Here is a 27,230-nt window from a genome sequence, read left to right as displayed (position 1 = left end):
TTGAACCAGAGCCTGAGCTAATTTGGAACTATTAATAGAGGAGTGCCCAGCCTTTCTGTGCAAGTGATCTATATATCACAAGCTGCCGTCCAATTGCACTAACTTTATGTGCGCAGAAACCTGTTCTCTGGTCACACTGGCTGTGGATCAACACCATGCTCAAATAAATCTGTATCTGGACAGATAACTTAATACTAAACTCTGCTTCACATGGTTGACTATGTTTAACAAAATCTATTTCATCCAATGAAAGGTGGTGAATTTAGCTTAAAATTTTGGGTTTAATGATGTTGTTTTTTTTTTTTAGTGGCCCCTGGTTAGGTTCATTTGTTTATTTCATGTGCATGCACAATGTCTGTCTTAGGATTTCTTAAACTTGTTATGCTGTTGAAATACCAGTTCTACAATAAATCTATTCCTGCAGTTTTCATTAATTTCAGTTAAACCTGACAGCTTCACCCTGAAGTTTCTAGTACTATAATTTTTGAGAATTGCATATTTGCATAGTATTTATTTACAACACAAAGTTCTGTTTCTACAAATTAGGACTAATGTCCAGGACAGCAGAACTCCTTTTATTACAACTTTTGAAATTGTCTCAGATAGCTGAGCTGTTATATGCATCTGAAAAGAAAACTTGGAAGAAACCCTAATTGTATGCTTGAGACGATACATATGTTTTTATGGATAGAAATAACTTTCGCCATTTGCAGCTTCGTGACATCTGCTGATAACTCAAGATAAAGATGTAAGTGATCTTAGGCAAGTCACCACTCCACGTGTGTGTTTGATGCCAAGGAGGGTAGACAATTTTTTTTTTTGTATCACAATGAATGTTTTCTAATTGCTACTGAGTCAGAAGTACAATTAGTAGTTTCACTGATAGTGGAAACAATTTCTTAAAACAGTTTATATGAAAGAGCTTTGGGGCAGAGACCCTGCTCCATCAGGAGTGTAAAGGCATAATGTCTGGTAGATATTCTCCTACTTATTATTATGCAAGATAATAATATTTTAACACACAAATAATGCTAGTGGTGTATTCTGATAAATGTAAACTCAGCTCTTAATTTGAAGCCCAAAGTGCTTCCTGTCCAGAATTCCCACAAGTGAAGATGTGAAGTCAAATGGGTGTTTGTCTTGAAATAGCTAATGGTTTGATGATATTAGATGGATTCATATCTAAGACTTTATTTATTTTTTGTTTCAGGACATCAGGCACGAAGCCAGTGATTTTCCATGTAAAGTGGCCAAACATCCTAGAAACAAAAATAGAAATAGGTACAGAGATGTCAGCCCCTGTAAGTACACTTTCTTTTCCATTGTTTGTAACTGACTGTTGACCTCCAATGACTTCTAACAGCTAAATGTTATTTGTAAGGACACGATTTCTGTTAGATGGATATGTATCCAAGATAATTATTTTTGTTAACCTATTTATTTATGAGCTAGAGCTCACAGGATGTCGTTGTATCTATAGGATTATACTAGAGTAGCATACAGTAAATTCTGTGTCTGTGAGCAGAAATCTGAAGAAAGGAACTTGCTTTACCTTTGAATTCTTAATGCTAGAGAAGAATGGTGGCCGAAAGAGCATTAATAAAATTGCAAGTAACCTTCTATTGCAGTATACTTCCTAGAGCATCCTTCTAGTCAGTATAGCATAACTGCCCCTATTGGGACACGGGGAACAGTCTTGCCTAAAACATATGGCTGCTAAAAATAAATCTAAGCTAATTGGAAAGAGAAGGGGGGACATTTGCAAAGGTGGTACTGCTAGTGTGAGACTTGCGTTTCTGAAATGTTTATTGTGGCGTATTCTGGAGGGAGGTGCATCTCCGAGCATGTGTCCTCTGTACAAGGCACAGCTTGGTTTGGTGCCACAGCCTGTCTTTCCTTCCACGTTCCCATGTACAAAACCAGTAACAGTCAGGCTTACCTGTGCCTGGCAGGCTGTACTTTTAGGGTGCAAGAGAGACTGCAACGGCAAAAACACAGAGTACAGAGAACTACAGGACTGTAGTTAAAGAATCAGCAAATAATACATAATGTGTCAAACACTAAAGAAGGTTCACAGCTGGTTCACTAAACCTTCTTTGCACTAAATGCCAACGTCTCTTCTGGGATGTCTTTCCCTCTTCGAGGGTGCAGCACTGCCACCTGTTTAAATGCAAAGTTTCTGTAGGCTCTGTCACTGAGCAAATTTCTGCCTTCTGTTCCAACATGGGAGTATCGGCGTATATCAGAAAACTCTTACACTTAGTGGTTAGAAGTTATTGAAGTCTTTGGGACAATTAACTAGGAAAAATAATGTTGCACATAATTTGCTTTACTAAGCGGTTCTAATAATTGAGGTTGTGAGTAACAAAGGTTTCCTTTTTGCCTTTAGATAATACTGTTTTCAATCTGTTTGGCTTTCTTGCAACATGTGGGAACTCTTGTGTGTGTGATTTTTGTTGTTGGTTTGTTTTTTTTAATCCCAAGTGGATCAAGTTGAGGTCAACAAAAGAGCAAGAAAATCACATTTGCTGTAATACTTGGATTTTGATCATTCTTTCTGTACATTAAGGTGTGTTTGGGTTGGGAACAGTAGCTAAATGTCTATAAGAAGAATTAGAAGTCTCTGTTCTGTTTGTCCAATATATGTTTAGGCAAACTTTTTAACAACCTTGAACAAGTTAGGTTTGAATGTTTAATCTGCAAAAGATAAGCAGTTGTGTAATTAGATTTATTTAAAAAGATTAGCTCAATAACTGTACAAACAGGTCAGTATGATCTGGTTTGCTGTTTACCGTTGTGATTACTTCAGACACATATGCTTCCATTCTTTGCAATGTATTCTTGGAAGACAGAGTGCAACTTGCGTTCACTGCTCCGCTGTAGTGCTGTTCTTGTAGTACCTATATTGTATTTTCAGAGTTACCAGCACCAGCGAATGCTTCTGTGCTACCTGCGATGAAGCTCTTTTCATTCTTCAGGACAGCTCAGCTTTTTTGATCCTAACATCTGATGACATTGTGCATGGATTGCTGTGTTGCCTATACATTAACCAGTGTTTTCTAATTATGCTGCAGTTGATCACAGTCGAATTAAGCTAAACCAAGGTGACAATGACTATATCAATGCTAGTTTGATAAAAATGGAAGAGGCCCAAAGGAGCTACATCCTTACCCAGGTAATTTCTGGCAGTGGATAATAAAAATCATATGGTGATTGGAGTTGTTTTTCATGGGTTTTCTTTAGCCTTATTATGTTTGTTTTCTTTATTGTAAAGCTAGTTCAGTGTACATAAACATCTGTGTGTGTATATAAACATACACATAGAACAACTTTGCCGAAATGCTACTTATTTCTTCCTGCTTCCTGTAGAGTACTTCGGCCACTTTGTACGTTTGACTTTGGACACATCTAGGCTACAAGCTAACAAATTTCTAGAAATCTGCTTGTTGGCTTATCACAAGCAACATTTAGATGTGATTGAAATGGTAACTTCTACAGGGAAGGTCAGCAAAAAGGCTTCAGACCACTAGTCTTAAGTTGCCTGTTAAGCTTTCTGAACAGAGGTGAACCTCACTTACTGGGGGGCTTCACATTTGCAGAACTGTATGTATGAACGTCAAGATGTTCAAAACCTATTTGAAATATCATACTTCAAATGTAACTGGTATTTATGTGTTATGTTGAGTGGGACAGACGTTAACCAAACTACATTAGGGAATTGCACCTGATCTTCTGTTTCAAATAAGCAGTGTGCTCCACCACATATTTCTTGTTAAACATCCTTCTGAAAGCGCTGTTACTGTAGTATTTACAAATAACGTGCCTCCTAGTAACACAACTTCCAAAAGCTCCAAGTTGGTCAGTGCTGATGGTTCTACCTTTAACATGAGAGAGGAAAGCTATCAACAGACTTTAGTGATAGGAATTTGGGGCGTGGGAGGTAAGTGGCTGTTTTTCACTGAATCTGTGAATTCCACACCTATCTATGTAACAAATTTTAAAATACCTGGATACCCTGTTGTCTTATTTTGAGAGCTAGCAACTGTGCCGGAGTTCTTGTTTGTCATAAATGTTTGGTTCTGTGGAGACTGTCCTGGTCTCTAGTCTTGACCTTTTTTTTTTTTTTTTTTTTAACCCTTCCTCCCACGCTTTAGATAAAGGTAGACTGGGATTAATATTTTCAAGTAGCAGCTCTTCCTTCCTTTTTCTAGAGAATAAAGATGAATCTTCGAAGGAAGAAGTGGGCAGTACAGTGTTCAATATGAAAATGATTCTGTGCACACAGCTCTTATTCCACTTCTTCAGAACAGGGGTGATTGATCCTAGGTTTGAATCGGTGTGTGGAATAGTCAAATGTGCACTGGTACTAGTTACGTGTTCCAATCCAGAATTTAATGGATTCAAATGGCTTTATTTAAATCCAGTCATGCTCTCTGAGGACCCTGGCCTGCTGTTCTGCTTGAGCAGAGTGATGGATAGAAATACGAGAGGCAAAATGGTGCTGGTTTGTGTTGCCCAAAATTCAGAGGAATGGCTTTGGAGTAGAAAATAGCAATGGAATATAGCACAGATAGAAAGTTATAAGGAAATCTACTTTGTAAATAGATAATTGTCTTTAAAAGGAGTGTTATCATTTTGTTCAGTTCCAAAACAGATCCATGAAGGTTCTGGAAAACCATATAATTTGTTACTGATACGGCATTGAATGTTTGTCCATTCTGTCTAGTAATTTTTAGTTATTATGAATAACAGTAATATTTTGCAGATGTCAATTCTGCTGTTAGTTAGTCAGGTTTTGTTTCCCCGTTACTTTTGTATACCTTTCCTAAGAAAATTTTCTCAGCATTTTTCACTCCCAGTTCTGTTCTCGCAAATGAGATTACTTCTCTTTTCCTGTTATGTATGGGGGAGAAAAGATTAACCATGCTTTCATGGGTAAATTCATAGTGGGAAAATGGAACTTAAAGCTCTATCACTACAAGTTTTTACAGTTCAAAATGAGAAGTTGCTCATTACTTGTCTAAATTTATTGCCTAGTACAGTAACTTTTACTGGGGAACACTGCACTGACATTAACAGAAAATAATGCTTATTTCTGGGGATTCTGTCTCTGCAGGGACCTTTGCCAAATACTTGTGGTCACTTCTGGGAGATGGTTTGGGAACAGAAAAGTCGTGGTGTTGTCATGTTGAACCGAGTGATGGAAAAGGGATCTGTAAGTACTTACCCAGTTGTAGCTGTGTGTCCACTGCATGTTTATAGTTTAATAAAAAGAACCAAACAAAAAATGAACCCAAGAAACAGGGGGAAGGGAGGAGGTGACCATAAATAATTTTATCTAAGAAATTACACCTAGAATTGAATTCCTGGTAAACTGATCTTCAGAAAATTATTCAGTTTGTAATTGTGGGTCCTAATTTCTTCTGAATTCCGTTGAAATAAGGCATGAACACAGTATGACTCTCCATGCCAATGAATATTTGGCCTCTGCTGCTAACCTAGGTATCTGAATGCAGTTCTCTTCAGTGTACACAGATTGCACCTCTCAAAGGTCATTTACACCGTGTGCTCACTCACAAGCATTATGAAATGGTTTTGAAGTAGAGAGGCACTTGGACTCCAGGTTTCCTTTACACAGTAAGAACTCTGATTATTAAATGTACCACCAGGGCACATTGTGTCTCCACCAGTGTCATTGTTTTACAGAATTCATTAGAGGTCTGAGGAGAATGGAGGCGCAGCTGGCAGGACTTCACCTGGTACCTAGCTTAAGCAAGGATGTGCTGGGTGATGTGGAACCAGCTGTTAAGCCAGCGCTTTACTTGCTGGGACAAGTGCGGTGGACTGAGTTCTGTCCAGACCTTGTAGGAACCTTACATTAGACAAGACAGGCAAAAAGATGAAGGGCAACAATGAGTGTGCAAACAGTTGGGGTTATTTTAGGGAATTTACCTTCAGACAGATAAAAAATTGGTTCCTTTGGCACAGAGAGCAGCTGCTGTCTTGCGAGGAAATGCCTCAGCCTTTCTGATGGTGGAGAAGAGGAGAACCATCAGGCATGGTTTTCATCTGTGGGTCAGAGTTCTCCTCTCTCCTCTATCCTCTCCATCCTTAAAGTGGACTTGGCAGCTGTGCAAATTTGATACAAAAGCAATTTTAAAGACTGATAGAAATACACAATTTAAAGTTGGACGTTACAGTGTAGTCAGTATAAATACACTTTGGAGAAGGGGTATGTTGGGTATCCACCAGTGATAACTGGGTGGTATGTTCTTTTGCATAATCAGGAAAGAATTCCCAGTGATCAGGAAAATTCTTGTGCAATGAGTTGTGTTTCAACAAACTACAGTCTTGACTTTAGAGTCTTTTGCTTTTTTTGTAGTGCAAGTGAAATGTAATCTTCAAAAGAAATGCAGTAACCATATTTTTCAATAGTTTCTTCCTTTCCAGCCATTCCCGCTCATTCTCTGCACTGCCAGTAGTTTTGAACAAAATTAATTACTGTGATCCCTTAGGGCAGGCTGCTTACGCTTCGCAGCAAACAGCAGTGGGGGACCTACAGTGGAGCACAGCAAAATATTGTTCGCAGACACATTTGGTGGAGAAATTAGACACAAAGCCAGTTGCTGTTTCTTTACTGTTACTAAAAAAAAAAAGTGTAGAGAATTATAACTGTCTTCTACACCCCAATAAACTAGAGGATGTATTTTGAATAAAAATTAAAATCAGTCTGAGCCAAACTATGTTAGTCTACCTATGAATAAAATATTGAAGGATTTTCTTATTTATGAAATGCTGTCAGAAATCATCTTAGTCTTGAGAATGCTGTTCTTGTTTCATCGTTCTTCCACTTCAATTTTAAAGATGCATTATTTACCCTTTAATAAAAGAGGCATTAGCCATATCCATTCTTATTGCGTGTTTAGGTACGGTCAAATGGTGGAGATAATCCGGTTTCAGAGGAGCAGCGCTTAGGGCAGAAGTAGCAGGCCAGTGCTCCCGTCACAATATCCTTAGATCTTACTGTCAGAAACTTGGTTGCAGACTTCCCTCTTTGTGTTGCTGATGAGTTACTTTAGTTTCAGTTTTTCCCTGCACACTGCAAAATGTGCCACTTTTCTATTTGGTTGATTCATTGAAGGTTCTAGCATGTAGCAGTCTTTGCAAAACTAAGCGCTCTGGGAAACTTTACTGAGAAAATTGAAAATCAGTTAGAAGTAGGTAATGGGAGTGTTTTGCTGAATGCAGGGTTTTTTTGGTAGGTTTTACTTTTAAACTGTGCCATGCAAAATCAAAATGATCTCACTGCTATTTTTATTTTTGTGGTGAGAGAATGGAGTAACCCAAAATCTCATCTGATGTTACACTTGAAAATTAGCGGTGTTGTAACTCTCTGTGTGTAGCTTATTCGTAGAATTCATAATGCTTTTTCACAGTATGTTCTGCTCTTGTTAACAGCTATCTCTTCTTTTGAATTTTAAATATTGGACACGAGGATAATAAATGCAGAGTAGACTAAAATTCAGATTTTGGCAGAGTGTTGTGAGAGTTTTTTAGACAGTTATTAGATTTGTTTGTTTGCTTGTTCCAACACAACCTAAAATAAATAATGGTTTTGGTGATTTTTATTAGATTCCATAGCTTCTCACTTTTTCAGCTTACACGTAGAAGAAAGAGCTCTACCTAAACAAACTTACCCTCAATCCTTATGTACTTTCATGAGTTCAGTCAGGTTCAAAATAATTTGACTTGTACAAAAGATTTAATGGAGATGTAGTTCTGCAACATAAAGGAAGACTGATATTCTTCACACTAGAATTGGTCCTGCTTATAATGAAAGCAGATGAAGAAATTGTTTCATAAGAAAATGTTGTATTTAAGAATGTTTATTCTGTGTCTTTTATACAAAAATAAATGACATATAAATGTATTCTATTTGTTTTTAGGTAAAGTGTGCACAGTACTGGCCACGGAAGGAGGAGAAAGAAATGTTTTTTGAAGATACAAATTTGAAACTAACATTGGTATCTGAAGATATAAAATCATATTACACAGTACGACAGCTGGAATTGGAAAACCTTACAGTAAGTACAGAAACTAGTACCGATCAGATTCTTCGGTCTCCCTGAGGTGAGATTCACCTCCTCATCAAAAAGCTCTTGAAAAAATGATCATAAATTACAGCAGATTTTGTCCTGAAACTGGTGATTCTGCATGAGATTGTTGTTCAGCCCCTGGTTTGTGTGTGTGGTAGTGACTCTTCAATATTTATGAAACGTATCTGGGGAAACTACAGTTGTTTTCATATCTCAGCCATACACCAGGTGAGAAGGTTAACTTCTCACTTTCAGGGAACCCTTTATAAAATCACTTAGCAGATGTTCTGGTGATTTTGTGTTACAGCTGAAATAATTGCTCTTCCTGTCACTTAAGCTACCTGTTGGCTTGTGTCTTGTTCCAAGGTTATTTTTAAGTTCTGGCTTAAATCTTCAGGTTTTGCATTGATAGCCTTCATCAGAAAGGAAGAATGTTTAGCCCTGGTCCTACAATGAGCTGTATGGAACTTGGTGCAAGGATCAGGCCACTAGCTTTAAGAGAAATTACTTTCTTCTTCGCTTTTCTACTTTCTTCTTTCCTCTTGTTCATAATATCAAAATAAAAGGAAGTATACATGCTGTTTCCCACTTACTCTTTGACACTGCCCTGTATTAAAGCGGTGAAGGCTAATCTTGTGGGGACTGGTTAAGGAAGAAGACCATCAACTTTCACTGAATGCAGGTCATTGAAGGCAGTGTCTGAGGTGCTTGACGGTGCTGAGCTAGGCGTGTGTGTAGTGACATGCTAGCCTGAGTTCTGTTCTGTCCTGGTACTACTCGCTGCTGGAAGACCCGGTTATTCCGTTGCTCCTTTGTTAGCATCTTGCATGCTTCATCCTGCTAGGAGACGTGAGAGAGCAGATAAGGATTTGCCTAAATTATGCCTGAGTAAGAATTTAGTTGATGTAGTTTGTGGTGTGTATTAACGGTGATGTCTGCCATAGCCATGCTTGGCTGTAGCTCAGTGTTCTGGGAGGGTATGAGCACCAGTGATTCAGTCATCTTGGAAGAATGTTTTCAGGTTTGGAACAAACCTGTAAAGGAACGGCTGTGATAGCAGAAAGAATAAAGGGCTTCTATAACTTGAGGTACTTCATTTTGAGAAATCTTTAAATGATACTCTGTCACGAGAAACTGGAAGGTAGTAGTGCCAGCTATCTTGTGGCAATACAAGCATTTGAACTGTACTGAAAAAACTAAACCATGTTATAAATAAGTAAATTTACTTACCCAATTTCCTTTGCTCAAATGGAGACATTCACAGCAAGAGATAATTATTTGTAATTAGTTTCTTAGCCGTGCATCTATAAATGCTCCATCAGACTGGTGGAAGTTTGTCATTTGAATTCGAGTCAGCTGTTCTGAGGGTGTTCTGGAAGCAGGGTAGTCTGAGTAGCATACAAAGCCAAGCAGGCACATGCTTCCATTCCATGTAAGTCAGAGTTATTTTCAAAGGAAGCAGCTAAAATTTTTCCAAAGGCACAAATCTTAAATTGACCTAAAGGTAAAAACGTCTGATGTCTAAAGCTCTATGTCTGAATATCTAAGGGACTGTTTGCTAGGCAAATGAACCAGGAATTGCATTTGCTGATTAGAACGCTGTTGTAGGCAACTGCAGTTTGAATACTTCTGGCTCACGCATCCAGGCTAAAAGGCTTCCTAAATACTGGTTTTACAGACACAGGAAACTAGAGAGATTCTGCACTTTCATTATACGACGTGGCCTGACTTTGGCGTCCCGGAGTCACCTGCTTCATTCCTCAATTTCCTGTTCAAAGTGAGAGAGTCCGGCTCGCTTAACCCTGAGCACGGGCCCGTCGTGGTGCACTGCAGCGCAGGAATCGGGAGATCGGGAACTTTTTGTTTGGTTGATACATGTCTTCTACTGGTAAGAACTACGTGTTCTAGGTGATACGCTATTTCTGTAGAGTTACTTCGAGGAATGGTTTGTTGCAGGCTTACAAAGAGCTGCGGTATGTTCTGGGAGGTATTGTTGCATGCTATGTCCCATCACCTTACTCATATTCTGGTTTGGGAGTGTATTCCAAGGCAGATCTTGTTCTTAACTGGCCATTTGGAGCCTGGGGAAGAAAAGTGTCTAGTTTTCAGTGATTTGCAAAGACAGGCTTTGCCCTCCTGGTGAAGAAGAAAACCACTACATGTCTGCTAAGTAACAGTATGAACTGTCCTGAAACAATGCAAAATAAATCTAATGTGTCTCCTTTTACAGAGTCATCTTTGCCTGTAGGCAGGAGGAAATTGTCCTGACTTTAACATAAAACTGGAGTTCCCTTGGCTTTGTCCTGTCACTGCGTGAGAGCAATTAATACGAAGATGTCAGGCCTAGGTTAAAATGTCCTAATTGGATTTTTCAAAACAAAAAAGAGGGGGAAAACATACAACATATTGGAGTCCTAGTGTATTTTGCCCTCTGTTTTTAAATTAGAGACCAGATAAATAGCTGCTGATACCATTTTTTTATTAACTCTGTAACATGGAGGGTGGTCTGAAGGTCCTACTACAAAATGAGTCGTTGCAGTGAATCTCATCAGAGCATAAAGCATGTTTCAACTTTTATCTTCAGATGGACAAACGGAAAGATCCTTCTTCTGTGGACGTGAAACAGGTTCTCCTAGAAATGAGGAAGTACCGGATGGGACTCATACAGACAGCAGACCAGCTCCGTTTCTCCTACTTAGCTGTTATTGAAGGGGCAAAATTCATTATGGGAGACGCGTCAGTGCAAGTGAGTGCTATTGACTGCACAGCCTAACGCAGTGCGCCGCAGCTCTGCGGTAACTGTAACAGATCTGGGGGGTGAACAGACTAGAAAGAAACTTCAAATTCTGTGCTTGCCTCAGCTTCAATATGTTTTTATATTATGGGGTTCTTAGAGTGTCACGACCTAAAGTTTTGTATCTAAGAACCTTCAAAAAAGTCCCTGTGGTATGTAGCAGGTGCCCCGGTGTACTTACCAGTGCTGTAACTGGGGTGTTACTGGCTGCATCGGCCTTGTCTTTCCTTTCAGATAATAAAAACTCTCTAGCGTGCCAGAAGTTTTAAGTATTGTGATTGAATCCTATTATTTTATCGTAAGCAGAACTCTAGCAACACAGATATTATTTTGTATTATTTAAATTTTCCAGAAGTAGATTAAAATTCCTTGCATTTCTAGCTGTTGTCTTCTGTGTACTGGATGTAGCTTAGGTTTGGAATGCTTGTGTCTCTTTTCTTCTTTCCCTTTTTTTCAATGCGAATGAACAGCCATTCTAAGAATAAATGAAAAGGTAGAGTATAAAGACCCTGCTGTGTTAAAGTTAGAAGTTATAGTAGAAGATAAACTCCATAAAAGAAATGGAGAAAAGCTTAATCGGGCTTTTCCTTCCCTGAAGGAGCAGTGGAAAGAGCTCTCCAATGAGGACCTGGACCCACCACCTGAACACACCCCACCGCCTCCCAGACCGCCAAAGCGAACCTCAGAAATGCATAATGGAAGGATGCACGAACACACGGAATTCTTTCCTAAACATCAAGTAGTAGAGGAAGAGATTAGATGTTCGGTCAGCACTGTGGAAGAGATGGTTCCAGATGGCAGAGCTCGTTCATCTGTGCCACTGGTTACAGACAGGTAATTCATTTAGTTTCCCCCTTTTAACTGTCCCAAGAGGACCGGCCGGTTGGCTTACAGCGGTGAGAGGGTGTAGGACGTTTGCTCATGAACGGCATTTCGTACAGAAGGGCCTGCACAGTCCTTGATTGAGGTAGTATAACAGTAGTTCTAACCCCAAATCTTTTCAGTAAAGGGCTTATGCTCATGTTCGTTTAACTTCGCGCACAAGCTAGGGCCTCTTACGGGACCCTGCCAGTGTAAAAGAAAAAGTGACAGCATAATGAGGTGGTTTAGTAATGCAGTGGTTTAGTCTTGATTTACATGCAGCATATGATAAGTTACAGAGGAGCTCTTTCGCTACTTTAAGGTATTAGTCATGTAGCTGAAAACTAAGCTGACTAGCTTTAGCCACACTTGGAAATGTGAAATTAATTGCAAGCAAAGCTTCTTCTGATGAAAGGAGTAGAGGGGACTCGTGAACGGAGAACTTTTCTACCTGTTATTGTAAGCCAAGCTGTAGGGACTGATCAGTGTGCAAACCACTGTGTGCGAGGGGCGGAAGCGCAGCGAGGCCGAGGATCCTGCCTGCGTACCTGCCAGGTGTCCCTCCTCACCTGGCAGTGCCACGTTGCTGCCTGCAAGCAGCATGCCATGGTGTTGCTGCCCCTCTGCCTGTCAGCTGGTTTTGTTCAGAATACCGCATGAATGCCCCACAGAACAAAAAAAATAATAAATAAATCAAAATTAAAAGGATAAAAATAAAACCCCCTACACCCACCAGGGATGATCAAGGAAAAGTTTAATGTTCCCCCACTAGATGGTCTCCTAGCAAGACATGCTCAGCTTCCCACTGGAATACTGGGATAAAATATCAAGTTTTAGTATTGTCCGCAGAACCAGAGCCTTTGCACAGAAGCAGCTGACAGGCTTGATGTATTTCATTTAGCTGAACCAGTGGGCGTGTGTGTGGCTCTGGGAACTGGACATTAGAGAGATGTGTTTCCAGTAGCCTCTCTTCAAAATAAACCTCTTAATTTCCCGAGGCAGAGAGGATGAGACCGTGAGCTGAACCTGTTGCCTCCCTCCCAGTTCTGCTGGAGGCAAGAAGATAAAATACAAGTGTTTCCCTGCTCAAGGTGAAATGGTGTTTTGATCAGGATTTTTCTTAATTCATCGGAGAGATTCTGGAAGTAAAATACTCAAATTCTAAACATCTTTACTGAAAAAAAAATAATAATTTTGGAAATAGGAATAGGCAGGATGGAGGCTTAGCTACAGAAGAAGGAAATATTGCAATGATAGCACCTCCCTCTTTCTTCCCTTGGTGACAACATAGTTCTGTTACCAGAACATTCGCCTGGGGTGTGAGATGCCAGTTAATGCTTTCCACACCTAATGAAGAGTAAGGATTTCAAGCTGGTGTCTTGTGTCGTCTCATTAGCTGTATAAATCTGAATTTCTCAGTGAACAAATGATTTCTTGGAAATACTTTACACAGTTTAGTGTGAATGAACGTAAGACATGTCCAGCTCTAAAGAGCTCAGATTAATTTCATTTATTATAGTCCCTTGCCTGAGGTTAGAGTTGAGTCATCCTCTGGAACTGCCTGTCTGTCTGCATTGATTGTAGAGGCTGGCTTGGACTAGACACGTATCTTTTACCTTGCTGAAGTTAAATCCTACATGATGCGATGTCTCAGGCATACTAGGAAGGGCCAGGGTTTGCATCCTGAGCTCCCTCATTCTGTACCGGTACTGTTGCTGCAGGATCAGACCTCCTTTGTGATAATTGCTCACATCCTCGTGTCTGGAACAGTGAGTCTAGAAGGGGACAAGGTGAAACTTGCTGAGCAGGAGGGGAAAGGAATAGAGAGAAGCAGCCTCATGTGAAAGGATGAGGGATGGTGTGAGGCTGGAGGAAACAGAGGGGTAGGAAATGGACATGGTGCTGGCAGAGATGAGGGAAGAAGAAGTCTTAAGCATGTTTATTTCCCTGCCCAGATATTCTAGTGCCTGGGGTGGAAGATTCCTGAATTCTTCTGTACTTAAGCTGTCAGCAGGTGTCAAGCAAATCCCCTTGCAAAGCATCTCCGTGCTGGTTACCGCCTCGCTGGTTCTCACAGCACGGTGCTGCTCTGCTTTCTAAATTCAGCTGGAAGAAGCACAGTCGATAGAGAAGTTCCTGCCAGTTAAGAAGCCTCTTTGGGTGTTGGCGTACTGCCGACGGGAGGGAGGTCTAGTATCTAGAAACAAAACCGTCTTAAAAAGAGTATGAAAGGTGAGGAGAGCTTCGGTTCCGTCATGAAAAGCTATTGCAATGTATCTGGCCGCTCTTCCGAAGTTATGGCTGCACAAGCAACCACAGCTCCATCGCTGAGCGCGAGCTTGATTTTTGCACCGTGATGTTCTCCTGACCTGGACGTAGGTTTGGTCTGTGCTAGTTCACTGCCTGTCTCAGTGTAGGTGGCAGATCCGTGATGAGCAATGGAAGCAGGTGGTGTTTAAAACTAAGTCAGCTTATTCTTTAAAGGGTACAAAATACTCCCAAGCATGGCTTTCGATGAGAAGTACTCTTCTAAACCTGTAATTTAGTAGCCAAAACTGTAATAATTAGCAATAGGCTTTGGTTTGTCATTTGCTACAGCTCCTGATAGCGAGAGCTTTCCAGCTTTGTGGTGGTCAGTGGGTGAGGCCATGCTCTTGCAGAGCCTGCATGGCTTCTCTCCTGCACGGAGAATCCAGTATTGAATATTTATTTCTTTGCCCTGAAGCACTAGTCAAGACACTGAAATTCGGAGGAGAACTGTTGGTGAAAACCTGCGTCTCTCGCCCCACAAAGAAGAGTCGATGAAGTCTGAAAACTCCGAAGAGGAGGATGAGAACATGATGACAACTTGGAAGCCATTTCTAGTGAATATTTGCATGTTCACTTTCCTCACAGCCGGAGCTTATCTCTGTTACAGGGTGTGTTTTCATTGATGGACGTGCCAACAAGATCGACCCTGCAGGAAACACCAACGATTTGATCGGTTTGTAATAAGCTTCTCTGAAAGCGAGCTAACTGGGGCACGTGAGCCTTCTCTCAGTGGAGGTAGATCTTAGGTTGAAAGGCCGGAACTTTGGGTAGGGCTTCAAGAGAGAATTGATGCACTAGGGTTTTATCTAGCCCTGTGGTCCCAAGAACATAATATTCTAATCTCAGGGCCTTAAAATATTCAGGAGTAAGCAGAGAAAATGCCAAATAGTCTGGGTTTTTTTTTTCTTTTGTTTTTTTTTAAACTGAATAATAGAATTGCAACACATTGTTGTTTTTAGCCTTTTTTAAAAAGCCAGTTCTTTTTCTTTTGTGTTTCAGAAAAACTAGGCACAAGTGAAACTTGCTTGTACTCTCCAAGTGTTGTAACCAAATAACATGACTTATATTGATGAGTTCCCAAAAAACAAAAAAGAAACCCACATACCTGAAGAATGTAAACTTTTTGGAAGGGGAGGGTGTTGGGGGCTGGGTGTTTGTGGTTGGGTTTTTGTTTTGGTTTGGGTTTTTTTTTTTTAACTTGCTTCATCATTAAAGACTGAGTTGTGGGCAGTGCCTGTGGTATTGATATATTTAATCTTGGCATAACTGTTCTTAAAGAGCTTATTGTTTTACATGTGTTTATAGAAACAGGCTTCTGCGTTTGCTCAGGGTATCCCAACATGTCAAGCTCTTTTTTGGTTTGTTTTTTTTCCCCTTTTCTTACTTTTTTTTTTTTTTTTAGTAAATGTATCTCCTCATTGACTTTTGTTGCACTCTACTTGCACATATGCCTATTTACATTGCACCATCCTTTGTAAAGTTATTTTTACTTTTATATTCTGGGTTAGGAGAGGTTGACATGAGGGAAACTGGAAGGGGAAATTCAACCAAAACATGTCCACCAGCATTTTGCAGCTGTGCAGTTGGCATTTAGAAGGACCAGTTCTTAAACCTCATCATTTGGAATGTAAAATGCAGTTTCACTCTACATCTGCTCCATAAGGAACAGCGTGCTTCCTGCAAGGGCCGGGGAGGTAACGTACTCGGAGGCATTGCAGGCGATGAACAGGAAAGCGTTTCAATAAATCCAGAGCAATTAATGCTGTGGCAGCTTCCTTAAGACGTAAAAAGTTCAACAGAAGACATATCGGTCTGTGGACGTATCGGTTGGCTTATGGTGCAAGCGTTCGTGTGTTCTGCTTTTTTTAAAGCAAGGATTTTAAATACTGGCTTTAGATTGGCTTGAAGATGTGCTCTTCAGTGATGAGCGCGCGTGGCGGTGCGAGGGGCTGAGCCTTGCGCCTCTGTGGACGGGGGTGTTGCTACCCCGGCGTAAGCCCAGCGAGGCGGGTGGGTTGGGGGGCTGCGCTGCGTCTGCGTCGCTTTGCTCAGTTGGCGGGTCTGTGCCGCAGGCCCAGGACTTGAATTAATGTAAAGTGCTTGTAAATAAGGATTTGGGTGCATTGGTAGAACTGTGACTGGAAGCCGGCATTGCGCGAAATGGGCGTAGGCAATGCTGGTCCTCTTGTTAGTACCAAATTATTATGGCTTAAGCAGTAACAGCAAAAAGTTTTTGCTCATGTCATGGCACAGAGGACAGGAGTGAACTCGCTACAGCCAAGCCGTAGTGACGGACAGTAAACCATGACAGCTGATTTGCAACAGTGTTACTACTCTGTTCTTTTTTTATTTTTAAAGTCTTCTTAGATTTATAGCACTTAACCACCATTCTCAGTGCAAACATCGCTATGGAATATCTTACGTAAGTCGCTCTCCACTCCATATTTATTTTTGCAAAGCTGGCTCTAGGTGTAGCTCTTTTCCTTCAGTGAGTAAGTTGGTGAATGGGGGGGCAGGGGGGCGGGGCGGGAGTTATTTCTATTTTGTGTTTTGTTAAGCTTGCATCAAGGGCTTCTCAAAAGTACAATAATAAATCCTCAGGTAGTACTGGGAATCAATCCTTTACCTGTGAGACTGTTGCTCAGACCAGTACTTGAAAGGAGGAATGTTGTAATCAGTCAATACTTAGTTATATTATTGGAAACATGAAAAATGCATATAGAAAATGGTAATATATAACAGCTCATCTGTGTATTTAAGATACGTTATGTGATTGCTTTGTCCCCACTATTCTCTCCGACACCCGGTAGAATCTCGTTCGAAGGCAACATTTGTACCCCCTTTGTATGAAATTGCATGTAAAGTCTTCTAGTGTCCCGATTAAATACCACGTGCTTGAAAGGTGAAAGAACTTATATTTCTGCTTACTGATGTGCCCAAATTATATTTGCATGAACTGATCATTAAGTGGCTGTGGTTCAAAGGGTGTTGCTGAAAGTATCTGCGTTCAGCGATAGACTGATTTGGTGTTTATCAGATAACATGTACTCGCCTAATACTTGGCATGACTTCCTATTGAATTTCTGCGTACTCAGTGTAACCCGGTTGTTTAGCATGGTTCATTTCAGCTGAGTAAGTATAGTACAGACATTCCAGAGAGTTTAGTAAGCCCTATCCACACCTCACCTCTGGTCGCTTGAGGCAAGCAGCAGCTCACGGATTTCGGGGTGTGCTCTGCCCGCAGAGCTGTGCGGCAGGAGGCGGGGGAAGCTCCTGCTGCCAGGGCTCAGTAGCCGCTTTGACCTGCAGAAGCGCAGGCTCCTGAAGTGGTGGCCCGTGCGAAAACAAAGCAACAAAACCCACCTCTGTGCTGTTACCAAGAGAATATTTTAGAGTTTCAACACGACGGGAAAACAAAGCATCCTTCCTTTGCATCCAGAATTCACTTGCAAATTATTCTAACAGGAGAAAGCTGCTGCAGATGATAAAAACGTTTTGAACATCCCCCTTTCCGCCCACGTGTTTTGCTAGTTCTTTAACCTGTTACAAATCCCGAACGTACACTGGCCGGCGATAGACAGTGGAATATCCCCCAAGCCCAGCGAGGTGTGTATAAGGCTTAGAATACTGAACTGTAAACATTTTTGTTTTGATGTCCTGTATATGTATGTAGTAGTTTGGGTGTGTATATACAGTAGCGTTTCAAAGTGGGTGTATTGGTTAACCTGTTCTTGGAAAATGGACAAACATCCATGTTAAACTTGTTAGAAAGTTAGTGAGCTGCTCTGCTATATGCCTTAAGCAAATATTTACTCATCAGGTCTTTCTTTTTTACAGATTGCCATAGAATAAACTTTTTTTAAAAAAAAAAATATAAAAAAACAAAAAAGGTAAATGTTTTGGTATAATACATTTTCAGGTATTTCTTGTCTTTTGTGTAAGCCGCTACAAAGACCTCACAGGTTATAGTAAAATTGTACAGTTTTTCAATTTCCCATACAAGTTTTCAGTTCTCATTTTAGTTGTAACAATAAAATTCTTTTTTTAAAGAACATACATGAGAGTCTCACTGCTTCCCGTCTTTGCAGGGCTAGGGCCGCTGGCTCCTGCTCCGGACCGCGCTGCAGATCGGGGCTAGCAGGATAGTTGGTGGGGAGTTGTAGAAGAAAGATTTACGTGTTGCTGTAAGAACTTACTCATAGGTCAGAGCTGCAGTAAAAGAAAAGTGAAATGAGTGTCCCATGTCTCTCTCCCTGGCACGTAAGATCTCCCTCCTCTGGTCTTTCACTTTAAATGTAACTTCACTAAAACGTAACTACCTTGGATCAGGAGTCAGAGCAGTAGATAAAAGGGGCAGGAACACTCCAGCACGAATGGTTTTTTGCAAGTGGGTTTCAGCTGTGCCTTAGCACGAAGCTGCCTGTGGTGGGGATGCGGTAGCGTTACCTGCTCGGTGCAGCAGCTGCGGCCATCACGTTTCCACAGGGCTTGGACTGAAGTACTGACCTTCTTGTTTCTGTTTTTACGGAAAGCAACGCATGGAGGAGAGGTGCTCGGAAAGAGAATTTTCAGTGGCTCCAGAAAGTGGTTATTAAAACAGCTGTGGTGAGTTTTCAGAAACCACCAGCACCATACTACAGAGCTTTAAAGCCCAGCTCGGGCCACAAGCTGACTGGGCTGCCCTGTCCCTTACCAGCCACCAGCTGTTTCCCTTCCCGCCTGCCAGCGAAGGGGAAGAGCAGGAGAGAGAGGCCTGGGGAAGTAGAGAATTTACCAAAGCAGAACGTTTCCCCCCTGCTTTTAAAGAAATCCGTAAACTAAAAGCAGAGTTATAGCACACAGAAGCAGCCCATCACTTTTTATTTTGCTGTAGAACAGCGTGACCCAACCGCCGTGGTCCTGCTGCTCCAAGCTCATCCGTAAGGACCAACGGTATGAGCACACAGCACGTTTCCAAAGGGAATGCAGAGGAACAGTAGCTCAGCCGGCACCAGCGGTACGAGCCCGGCCCTTTCCCAGCCAGAATCCCCAGCAGCGCGTGTCCCGGAGCTGCGTGTCAGGCAGCAGCTTCATCCCCACGGGGGGGTGTTGCCTTACACCTGCCGCAGGGCTACAGGCACAGACAGGACAAGGGGCAGTGGCACCAACTGCAACACAGGGAGTTCGATTGGAACATGGGGAAAAAATTCTTTACTCTGAGGGTGACGGAGCAGCGGGACAGGCTGCGCAGTCTCCTTCTCTGGAGGCATTCCAGACCCACCTGGCTGTGATGGATGCTTTAGCAGGGGGCTGGGCTGGGTGGTCTCCACCGGGCCCTTCCAGCCCTGACTGTTCTGTGGTCCTGTATGAAGCACCTGCAGGAACTTGTCTCGAATGTTTTATTAGAATTTAAGAAAACAGTATGAAATCCAACAAATAAATACTGAATAGAAAAGTAATATATATATATATATAAATATATACACACAAGCCCAACCCTTTCAAGTATTTTACCTGAAGCCGGGCTTCTCTTTGTGGCTACCCTTCACTACGTTAACTAAGTGTTGAGTGAGTAAGGAGCCTGACAAGGGGTGTATGATGATGATAAGTCTTGACCTATGACTAAATTAACAAATTTTAAGAAAAAACAAAAATCCCAAACCAACTTATAAAAGCCTGCACATGGCAAATACAATATGTACCTTCCTGCTGTAAACTGCTCAGGATTTACGCTCAGTACGTATCCCTGTCAGTCCTCATGTGAACCTGCCCGAAGTTGCTGTGATTATGAGGAAAGTGGCCTTTGAAGCAACAAGCTTTCCTCCCGCAACTGAGTTGTACAAGAAAAGGAAACCACCAAGCAATGCTGCTAGATATTTTTTTTTCTGATGCATACGACAGTTGACGTAAATGATCTGCTGCCGGCTGGTTTCTAGGTGGACTGTTAGAGAGCGATTGTTTCTCTCCTCTTTGAGGAATTGCCAACTTCATAATCTGTTCTCCCATAAAGTATTTTATATCTGACTTACAGTTTGAGCAGGGGTTTTAACTCGAGGGGCAATCTGGGTCCATATTCTAAGAGACCCCAGCTTTTGTTCATCCAGCACTTGGTATCTCATCACGTGCTAAGAGACAGCGAGAAAATGTATTCCAGTCTACTTTGTGTAGACGACAAAGTGTCTCCCCTTTGGAAATAAACCTGTACTCTGTCAGGGTGCAGCATCTATAGAGCAGGGCGTAAGTAAACCAGACACTGATAAACAACAAAACAAAATCCTCAGGTACCCATGTGTAGCTATGAGGACAATACGATTCAGCTCCTCCTATTCCACTGCTAAAATACGGTGATTTCAATTTCAGCCTCTTGTTGTACAGTTTCTCTTAATTCACAGCAAATTCGGTCCATTTTCTCAAAGGCTTGCCGTCCCTTTTCACCTATGGAGAGAGAGAAAGTATATCCCATGCTGAGGAAGAGAAAACAGAAACACCCTGGAAATGTAACACTCCAGAAATATTTCTGTTATGACCTTGTTCAGAACTAACAAGAACTCTCAATAGTGACAAATGCATCTCTAATAGTTTTCCAAAAACTGCTTAGAAGCCACCGTGGAGAATCAGGCCTCCTCTAAACATTTCCACATGAGTAACAAGTTGGAGCATCGCAGGTGGAAAGCTTGTTCTGGAATACACGTGAGTCTGAGTGTTTCTGTGAGGCAAGGCTGGAGATCCCCAGAACTAAGCATGAATCAACGTGTTTTCAGGAAGATCAGAACCAGGAAGTTCCTGTCTCCCAGATAAACTGGGCATCCTCTGCAGCAGCTGTGCACTGCAGATACTCAGCCTAGGCCATTCCCCGTCACCCTCAGCAGAAGTACAAATATTGGCCGGTAGCAAACTGGAAACACTGACATTTCATTAGCAGGTCAGCTGGACTGTAGCTCTACTGAATTCAGGTGAAGTAACAAGTAATTAACCAGTACAAATCCATTCTGTTCATCCTCTTTCCTCTCTGGTATTCAGAGTGGAACCATTTGAAGAAGAATAGGAACACCAAAATTAGAGTTAGTCAGGTTGTAGGTGGCTAGAAAAGATTACCAGACCCAAGAAGTCTGTTGTTGTTCTTACATATAAAATATCTTTAAATCGATTTAGCTAATCTCAGCACTGGAAAAGGTGGTACTGGGATCTGTCAGGTTCCAACGTCCTTTTTACGAAATCTAGAGGAGAAGACTCCCGATGCCAGCGCTATGACTAAGAAGTATTCCATCAGCACTGGCAGGTAAGTACTGAAAGCGCTGATACCTCGTAAAAAAGTCCAGCGCTTCTTAAAGCACTTTATCCTACAGGAATCTCCTTGGTCTGGATCTACAGACTTTAATGGGAGCTTTGGTTGTTACACATGATACGAAGTTTATCTTAATGGTGTGAAATAGCTGCTTACAAAGTATTTCCACTGTCCTAGATGTGTTCAGGCTGAACTTCAGGCCTGTTCTGGTTCTCCACTATTTCACATTACTTTTTCAGAACCTCCGTGTTGCAGTTGTACGAAGGACTTACCAAAGGATAGCATTGTTTCCCTGGCTGCGTTCCTGACGTCCTCTGTTTCAGATTGGCACAGCTGGGCAACCTGCTCAATACTCTCAACGCCCTGTTTGAGAAAAGAAAAGTTTGCAACAGTAGCTTGTCAGCAAGTATTTTCATGAACATCTTTTGCAAGGTGGACACATACATACTTCCTCCCATCCCTTCTTCCACCTGAATTCTACTGTGACCTTTCTTTTCTCCCTCAATGTATCAGCTTGCAGTTAATTTTTCTGAGCGTGACCTCACCTCTGCTACCTTCTGTCCTGGTTTAGGGCATGAAGAAGTGTAGCAGTGCTAGGGTGCAGGTCACTGCTGCGGTACCATTGGATTAGCATAAACTAATCAGGACTTCCACTGAAAGACTTAATGCAGGTTGTTCAAGGGCAACAGTCGGTTTGCAAATCTGACAGGTTTGCAGAAACTGTACAATAACCCCTTGTGTGCAAACTAACTACTGGCTTGTGGCTGTTGGAAAGCTTGAAAGCTGTTCTGATAGTTTCTTAAAAGAGCAATGCAGATATTACTTTTATTTTCTGACTGTAATGAGCTATCGTTAAAAGAACTGATGTAACTTTAAATTTCTATAGTTAAAGCTTTAGAACTGCCTCCATCTGTAGCTGACTATCGCTCATATTTCTGCACGCTAGATGTCCCCGAGTCAGGCGGCGCCTGCTGTCCTTCACCACCGGCGATGCCACAGAAGTTCAAAGACACATCCTTTCTGCCGTGGGACCGCCTGCCAGAGTACACGGAGACGCTCCAAGGTGCCTGCAGCTCCCTCTGCCTGCTGCCTTTTGAGTAATAACATCAATAGTATTCCAAAGTTTGGAACTTTGGAAGCCAAAGAATACGTTAATTCCAAATAAAAGGAAGCTGAAAAAGTAACCCTACCAGCTTTAATTAAAAAAAAAAAAAAAAAAAAAAAAAAAGAGCCAGACACACACAGCAAATACTTACTCTGAGGTTTTTAAGAGCCAAACATGCAGCTTGCTGAAGCCTTGCATCACAGTCAGCTAAAACATCAGTGTAAAAAAAGAGGGCCTGAATGAAAAAGATAAAAAGAAGAGAAGAAAGGCTTTATAAACTTAATAAGGTTTATAAGCATAATCAAGCACTCAAATTCAGACTGCCGTAAGCACAGTTTTCCCCATCTGAAACTGAATAAAAGACAGACAACACACTTGAATACTGATGTAGTTTAGGTTTGAATTAATAGATTAATGAAGTGTGGAGAAGACAATAGTGCTATTTTAGGATAAAACAAGTTCCGTGTATTTCACCATCTATTCAAAAAAGCCAGTAAGAACTGTGGTCTTTACCTTTTCCCTAAAGTTCTTGTTTGCCGCTGCACGGGAGAGGCAGGATGTGGCTGCTTTGCTGACGCGGTGGTTGTCGTCTAATTGTAAAATCCCAAGCAGCCGTAAAGTCTGCGGCAGAGGCTGGAGTTTGTTCAGTCGCTTTCCTTTCAATTTTTTAAGGGTCTTCAGCCGTCCAGGGCATTGCAGCTCCTCAATGAGCATCGCTGCAAGCGAGAGGATTCAACTTCACTAACTGACAAATTAAGACATTATGAAGAAAAGACAAGCTCCTCGCTAGCGCAGGCTCCTTTAGCCAGGAGCAGTTATTCGCATGGCTAATAAGCAAGCCAAGCACAGCAGGAAGCAAATCGGGATGACTGCCCCTTTGGCCATCCCGGCTTCTTTCCCTGTCATTGTTTCATTTCCTCCTGTGCCAAGACTGTCTGACAAACAGAGCAGAGATTATTAGTTCACAATATTATTTCACAGGGTGCAGCAAAGCCCTGGCCCTTTTAGGACCCCAGTGCACTGCGTACAACACACAGTGCAAAAGAACTCCTACACCTTTGGACGTTAGGAAAAGCAGTCTACTGCCTACAATATGGAAAGCACAATTGTGGAAAATACTTTTAAAGATCCCTGAAAGATCTTGCTGTACTGGTTAAAGAGAAAACCCTTTATCTCTTGAAAAATAAGAAACGAGGCACCGGATTTACAGTTTCAATTTGAAGAATATTCCAGGTCTTTTTCACTGACAAGCAATGCATGTGTTCTTAGTTCCCCACCAGATGAGTCATCGGCATCAAAATAAGACTAAAGATGCAGCCAGTATCAGGACTATTTTTAAAACAATTCTTTTCGGATACAGATTAAGTTTTAAAGTACTTTCACATGATGGACTAGGCTTCAGCGAGACACCAGCTACCTTGTGCTAGAAAATGCACATTAGTAACCTCAGAAATTTTATTGCTATTACCTGTCTCTGATTACAGCTGCAACAGTCACACAAAGATAGAGACATTTACTCAGCCCTTAAATCCAGCTGTAGGTTGCTGCCAACTTTGTTTCTTCTTTAACTTCGTAATATCACAGAACCCACTTTTTAGGGCACTTAAGATAAACCCATCCTTCACATTTCTGTTTTGTTTCTTCTACCGGGTTAAATATGGGAGTCAAACATGTCTTTCCTCTTCCAATTAAAATTACATGGTCACAAAAGGGGAATTGAAATGGAAACAATTTTTCAGTGCAATGGTTGGGTTCAAGTACACCATGAGTAGTAACCTGCAGAGCAACAGCCAGCTGCTGGTTTTGTCAGTTCAAGGGAAGGAGCCAAGCACTGCCATTACCTTCTTTAGCAAGTTTTCCCAAGTGTTTCTCCAGGCTGGTAATGTGGTGTTTCTCCAGGTAGCTATAAAATTGGAATAAAGTAACTGGTTCTGTTTGGAGGTACGGAGAGGAGAGCAACCCATCACAGGTGATGATCTGCTCCAGGAACCTCTGCAATACTGAAAGTAACACGGAAAAGAACAAATGAGAGAATGAAGGGTTGGTTAGATGTAAGCTGCTTAAAATGAGTAAGAGTTTTAGTTTATTTTTAAAATGTATAAGGACAATTTTTAGCCATGCAATAAGATTAGAGTGGCCTTGTGTTCAAGGAATGGATTGGTACCTGCTTCTAATTGACCCGGGTATTTTTCCTTCACTTTGAGCATCAACGTGTATTTCAGTGCATGACGGAATCTTTCTGCTGAAGCAAACAAGATGCTGCCAGGCTCTGCAAGATCACTCCAGATTTTCAGATAGTGCTTCTTCTTTTTAGTCTTCTGAATAACTGGAAAATAAAATAACCACATTTTAAAAAGTCAATGAGCTCTAGCAGATTATGGATTTTACATGAGAAATTAGGCAGCAGATGGCATATCTAGAGACGTGTCAGCATTAACTTGTATTTGCATTAGATAGTTTTGTTCAAAGCTGGAGATTTGCTGCCAGTATTTTAACATCTGCAAGCATTGATTTCACCAAGCTTGGGTTGAGCTCCTAAACGAGCTTATTACAAGACCTGAATGAGATGCCTAGCAGCTCTTCTGCCTCTTGTTCATTTCATCCCAGCATCTGAGCCAAGTTTCAGAAGGACTTTCTGTGAGTTTAACTGTTTCCACTTCTATCAGCAAGAGATGTGCCATTTCCAAGCACTTTGGAGATCCTGTCTTACCTACCTTCACGAGTGGAGAACTCTGAACCTCAGCGCATGGGCTGAGCGGGCTTTCTTTCATCAAACACTTCAGAAGAGCACTTGAAGCAATACCCTGTGGCATCTCGCTGTCATTTCAACCCTATCATTTCTCACTCTTACCTACAAAGATGATGAACTCGTGTTCTGCATTTGGGACTCCTACACTTCCCTCATCACGTCGTACCCAAAGGCCCTTCAGAGCTTTGCTCCAGGGAACAGTTTATTTTCACCTCCTTCAGGATAAAATCTGTCAGCAAATGTTTCCAACTAGCATTTGCATTCCTGCCGCTATATTTACCAAGATGAGAACAAAAGCCTTCAAAGTCTCCCATTGTGCCTTTATCATTTTGTCATATCCAACAGGCAATGGAAGAATTTAGTAGCGGGAAGGCCTGAGAAAGGGAAAAATTGCACACCAAACTCTTCTTGCAAACTTGTACAGAATTTGGGCTGTTTGTTTACTAAGTAAAAGCACAGATATAAAAGAAGATTTTATTAAGGCTATCTTGCTGTTCTTTGACTGCAAACTCCATCTATTACATGCCTGTTTCTAAGACATACCAGTTCAGCTACTGTTTGAGACTAACGTCTTCAAACCTTTTCCTTCCTTGCAGGGGAAAAAACAAGCAAACAACAAGCCCTGGATTTTTTTCTAAGAATCTAGATATAAGAGCTGTTTTAATTACATGAATGTTTGTAAGAAATTTAGAATGAAACCCTGATACGCCTGGGGAAGCTCAAGCAGTTATCTGTACCTCTGAAATCCCCGGCATGCCTTGGAATAACGTGGTTACTCACTTTCTTCAACAGACATATCCAAGACATCCCGCAGGACTTGCGTCTGCTCCGACACTTCTTCCAAAATCCTCTCCTGGACAACCTGGGCTACATTTGGTGACCTCAGTTTCTGAAAAGAAATATGCTTATCTTAGTAGCTGAAACAAAGGCAGTATCAAGCTCAAGATGAACGAGGATTTGTTGCTGTGAGGAAGCACAGCAGCTGCTCTCAAAAGGCCTCTTTTCCCATCACCGCGTGGACAGGCCACTTCTGAGTCAAAACTGCCGAGCGGAACAGGATGTGTAAATCACGTTATGCTGGGACAGCCTGTCCAGCGTTTGGCATTCTTCTCTGCCCCTGTCCACTGACAGATCAATACTAACAGATCAATTGTCCTGTAGCAGATCAATACTAACAGTTACGCTGTCCTCTGCTGCTTATCCTCACCAAAGGTAATACTTTGAGGACGATAATGTGCTTGAACACTATAACTGAAATTAACTGAGGAAAGTCTCAAGGAGAGGGGACTTTTTTCTTGCCTTACATGCTAGCAGTTTCTTCCTAGTAGTAGCAGTTTTTCATTCATTAAAAAATTAATTACCTGTTATCAATACACAATTCAACCCAAACCTGTCGTACTGCATTAGCAGCCTGCTTTGGGCACAAAGGTATTACTTAGAGCTTCAGCAAAACCCAGATGCTGAAAAAAAGCAGCTTTGTGTAAGAGTTTTGTATAACATGTTCTGTGCATACACATGTACACGCTGCAGGTTTTAGACTCAATTTCTATTCTGAGTCTTTCTGCTTTTGTAAGAGAATCTGCTACATACTCAATTTTGTTCGTAATCAGAATCAACAATTACAGCCAGTGCCCTGGAAACCCACAGGCTATTCCTTACCTGCAGAAGACCTTTGCACAGCTTCAGATGAGTTATCAAAAGTGCATCTAAGTTGTCATCACCAGTAGTTACATCTCTTGTTTCTGTTCTCCTGTCACAGCTCAGGGATTGAATTGTGTTGTCGTTGTATGTACTGTTGAGATGGGGGGGGGGGGGGAAGTTAAAAACTTCTCATCACTAAATACAAAGACGTGCAGTCTCAGTAGTAGCCTTCAAGCAAGTTGCAGAAGTACAAACCAGATGACATTTAACAGCATTTTCTATTCCATTTATAACACTCCTTGAAAACATAAGGACTTAATTTCTAAGGCTCATTCCAGAACAGTAATACCAGATCAGTTGATCCCACAAAATGCCATTTTGGAGAATCAATACTAGTAAAAGATACTTCC

At 41.4% G+C, this 27,230-nt stretch overlaps 2 protein-coding genes across 7 annotated transcripts in view; one reads left to right on the top strand and one right to left on the bottom strand.

The window, feature by feature from the left end:
* PTPN1 (protein tyrosine phosphatase non-receptor type 1) overlaps positions 1-18,113 on the top strand; it is a 45,893-nt gene extending 27,780 nt beyond the window's left edge. For both annotated transcript variants that reach the window (XM_040608930.1, XM_040608931.1), the window contains 8 exons: positions 1,211-1,301; positions 3,075-3,175; positions 5,117-5,215; positions 7,947-8,084; positions 9,775-9,984; positions 10,681-10,842; positions 11,489-11,724; positions 14,477-18,113. In XM_040608930.1, coding sequence (XP_040464864.1) covers positions 1,211-1,301; positions 3,075-3,175; positions 5,117-5,215; positions 7,947-8,084; positions 9,775-9,984; positions 10,681-10,842; positions 11,489-11,724; positions 14,477-14,684 — 1,245 coding nt within the window. In that variant the 3' untranslated portion in view covers positions 14,685-18,113. The remainder of the gene's footprint in view (positions 1-1,210; positions 1,302-3,074; positions 3,176-5,116; positions 5,216-7,946; positions 8,085-9,774; positions 9,985-10,680; positions 10,843-11,488; positions 11,725-14,476) is intronic.
* Positions 18,114-19,425: 1,312 nt separating this feature from the next.
* The window catches only part of RIPOR3 (RIPOR family member 3), a 54,274-nt gene continuing 46,469 nt past the window's right edge, over positions 19,426-27,230 (bottom strand). For all 5 annotated transcript variants that reach the window (XM_040608928.1, XM_040608925.1, XM_040608926.1 and 2 more), the window contains 8 exons: positions 26,839-26,971; positions 25,960-26,068; positions 24,595-24,756; positions 24,272-24,430; positions 22,944-23,146; positions 22,582-22,665; positions 21,598-21,688; positions 19,426-20,475 (listed from right to left, as the gene is read on the bottom strand). In XM_040608928.1, the coding sequence (XP_040464862.1) occupies positions 20,375-20,475; positions 21,598-21,688; positions 22,582-22,665; positions 22,944-23,146; positions 24,272-24,430; positions 24,595-24,756; positions 25,960-26,068; positions 26,839-26,971 (1,042 nt within the window). In that variant the 3' untranslated portion in view covers positions 19,426-20,374. The remainder of the gene's footprint in view (positions 20,476-21,597; positions 21,689-22,581; positions 22,666-22,943; positions 23,147-24,271; positions 24,431-24,594; positions 24,757-25,959; positions 26,069-26,838; positions 26,972-27,230) is intronic.

The sequence above is a fragment of the Falco naumanni genome, chromosome 10, assembly GCF_017639655.2.
Source record: "Falco naumanni isolate bFalNau1 chromosome 10, bFalNau1.pat, whole genome shotgun sequence".
Taxonomy (NCBI): domain Eukaryota; kingdom Metazoa; phylum Chordata; class Aves; order Falconiformes; family Falconidae; genus Falco; species Falco naumanni.
Note: the sequence above shows the minus strand (reverse complement) of the source record. Positions and strands in the feature narration are given on the sequence as shown.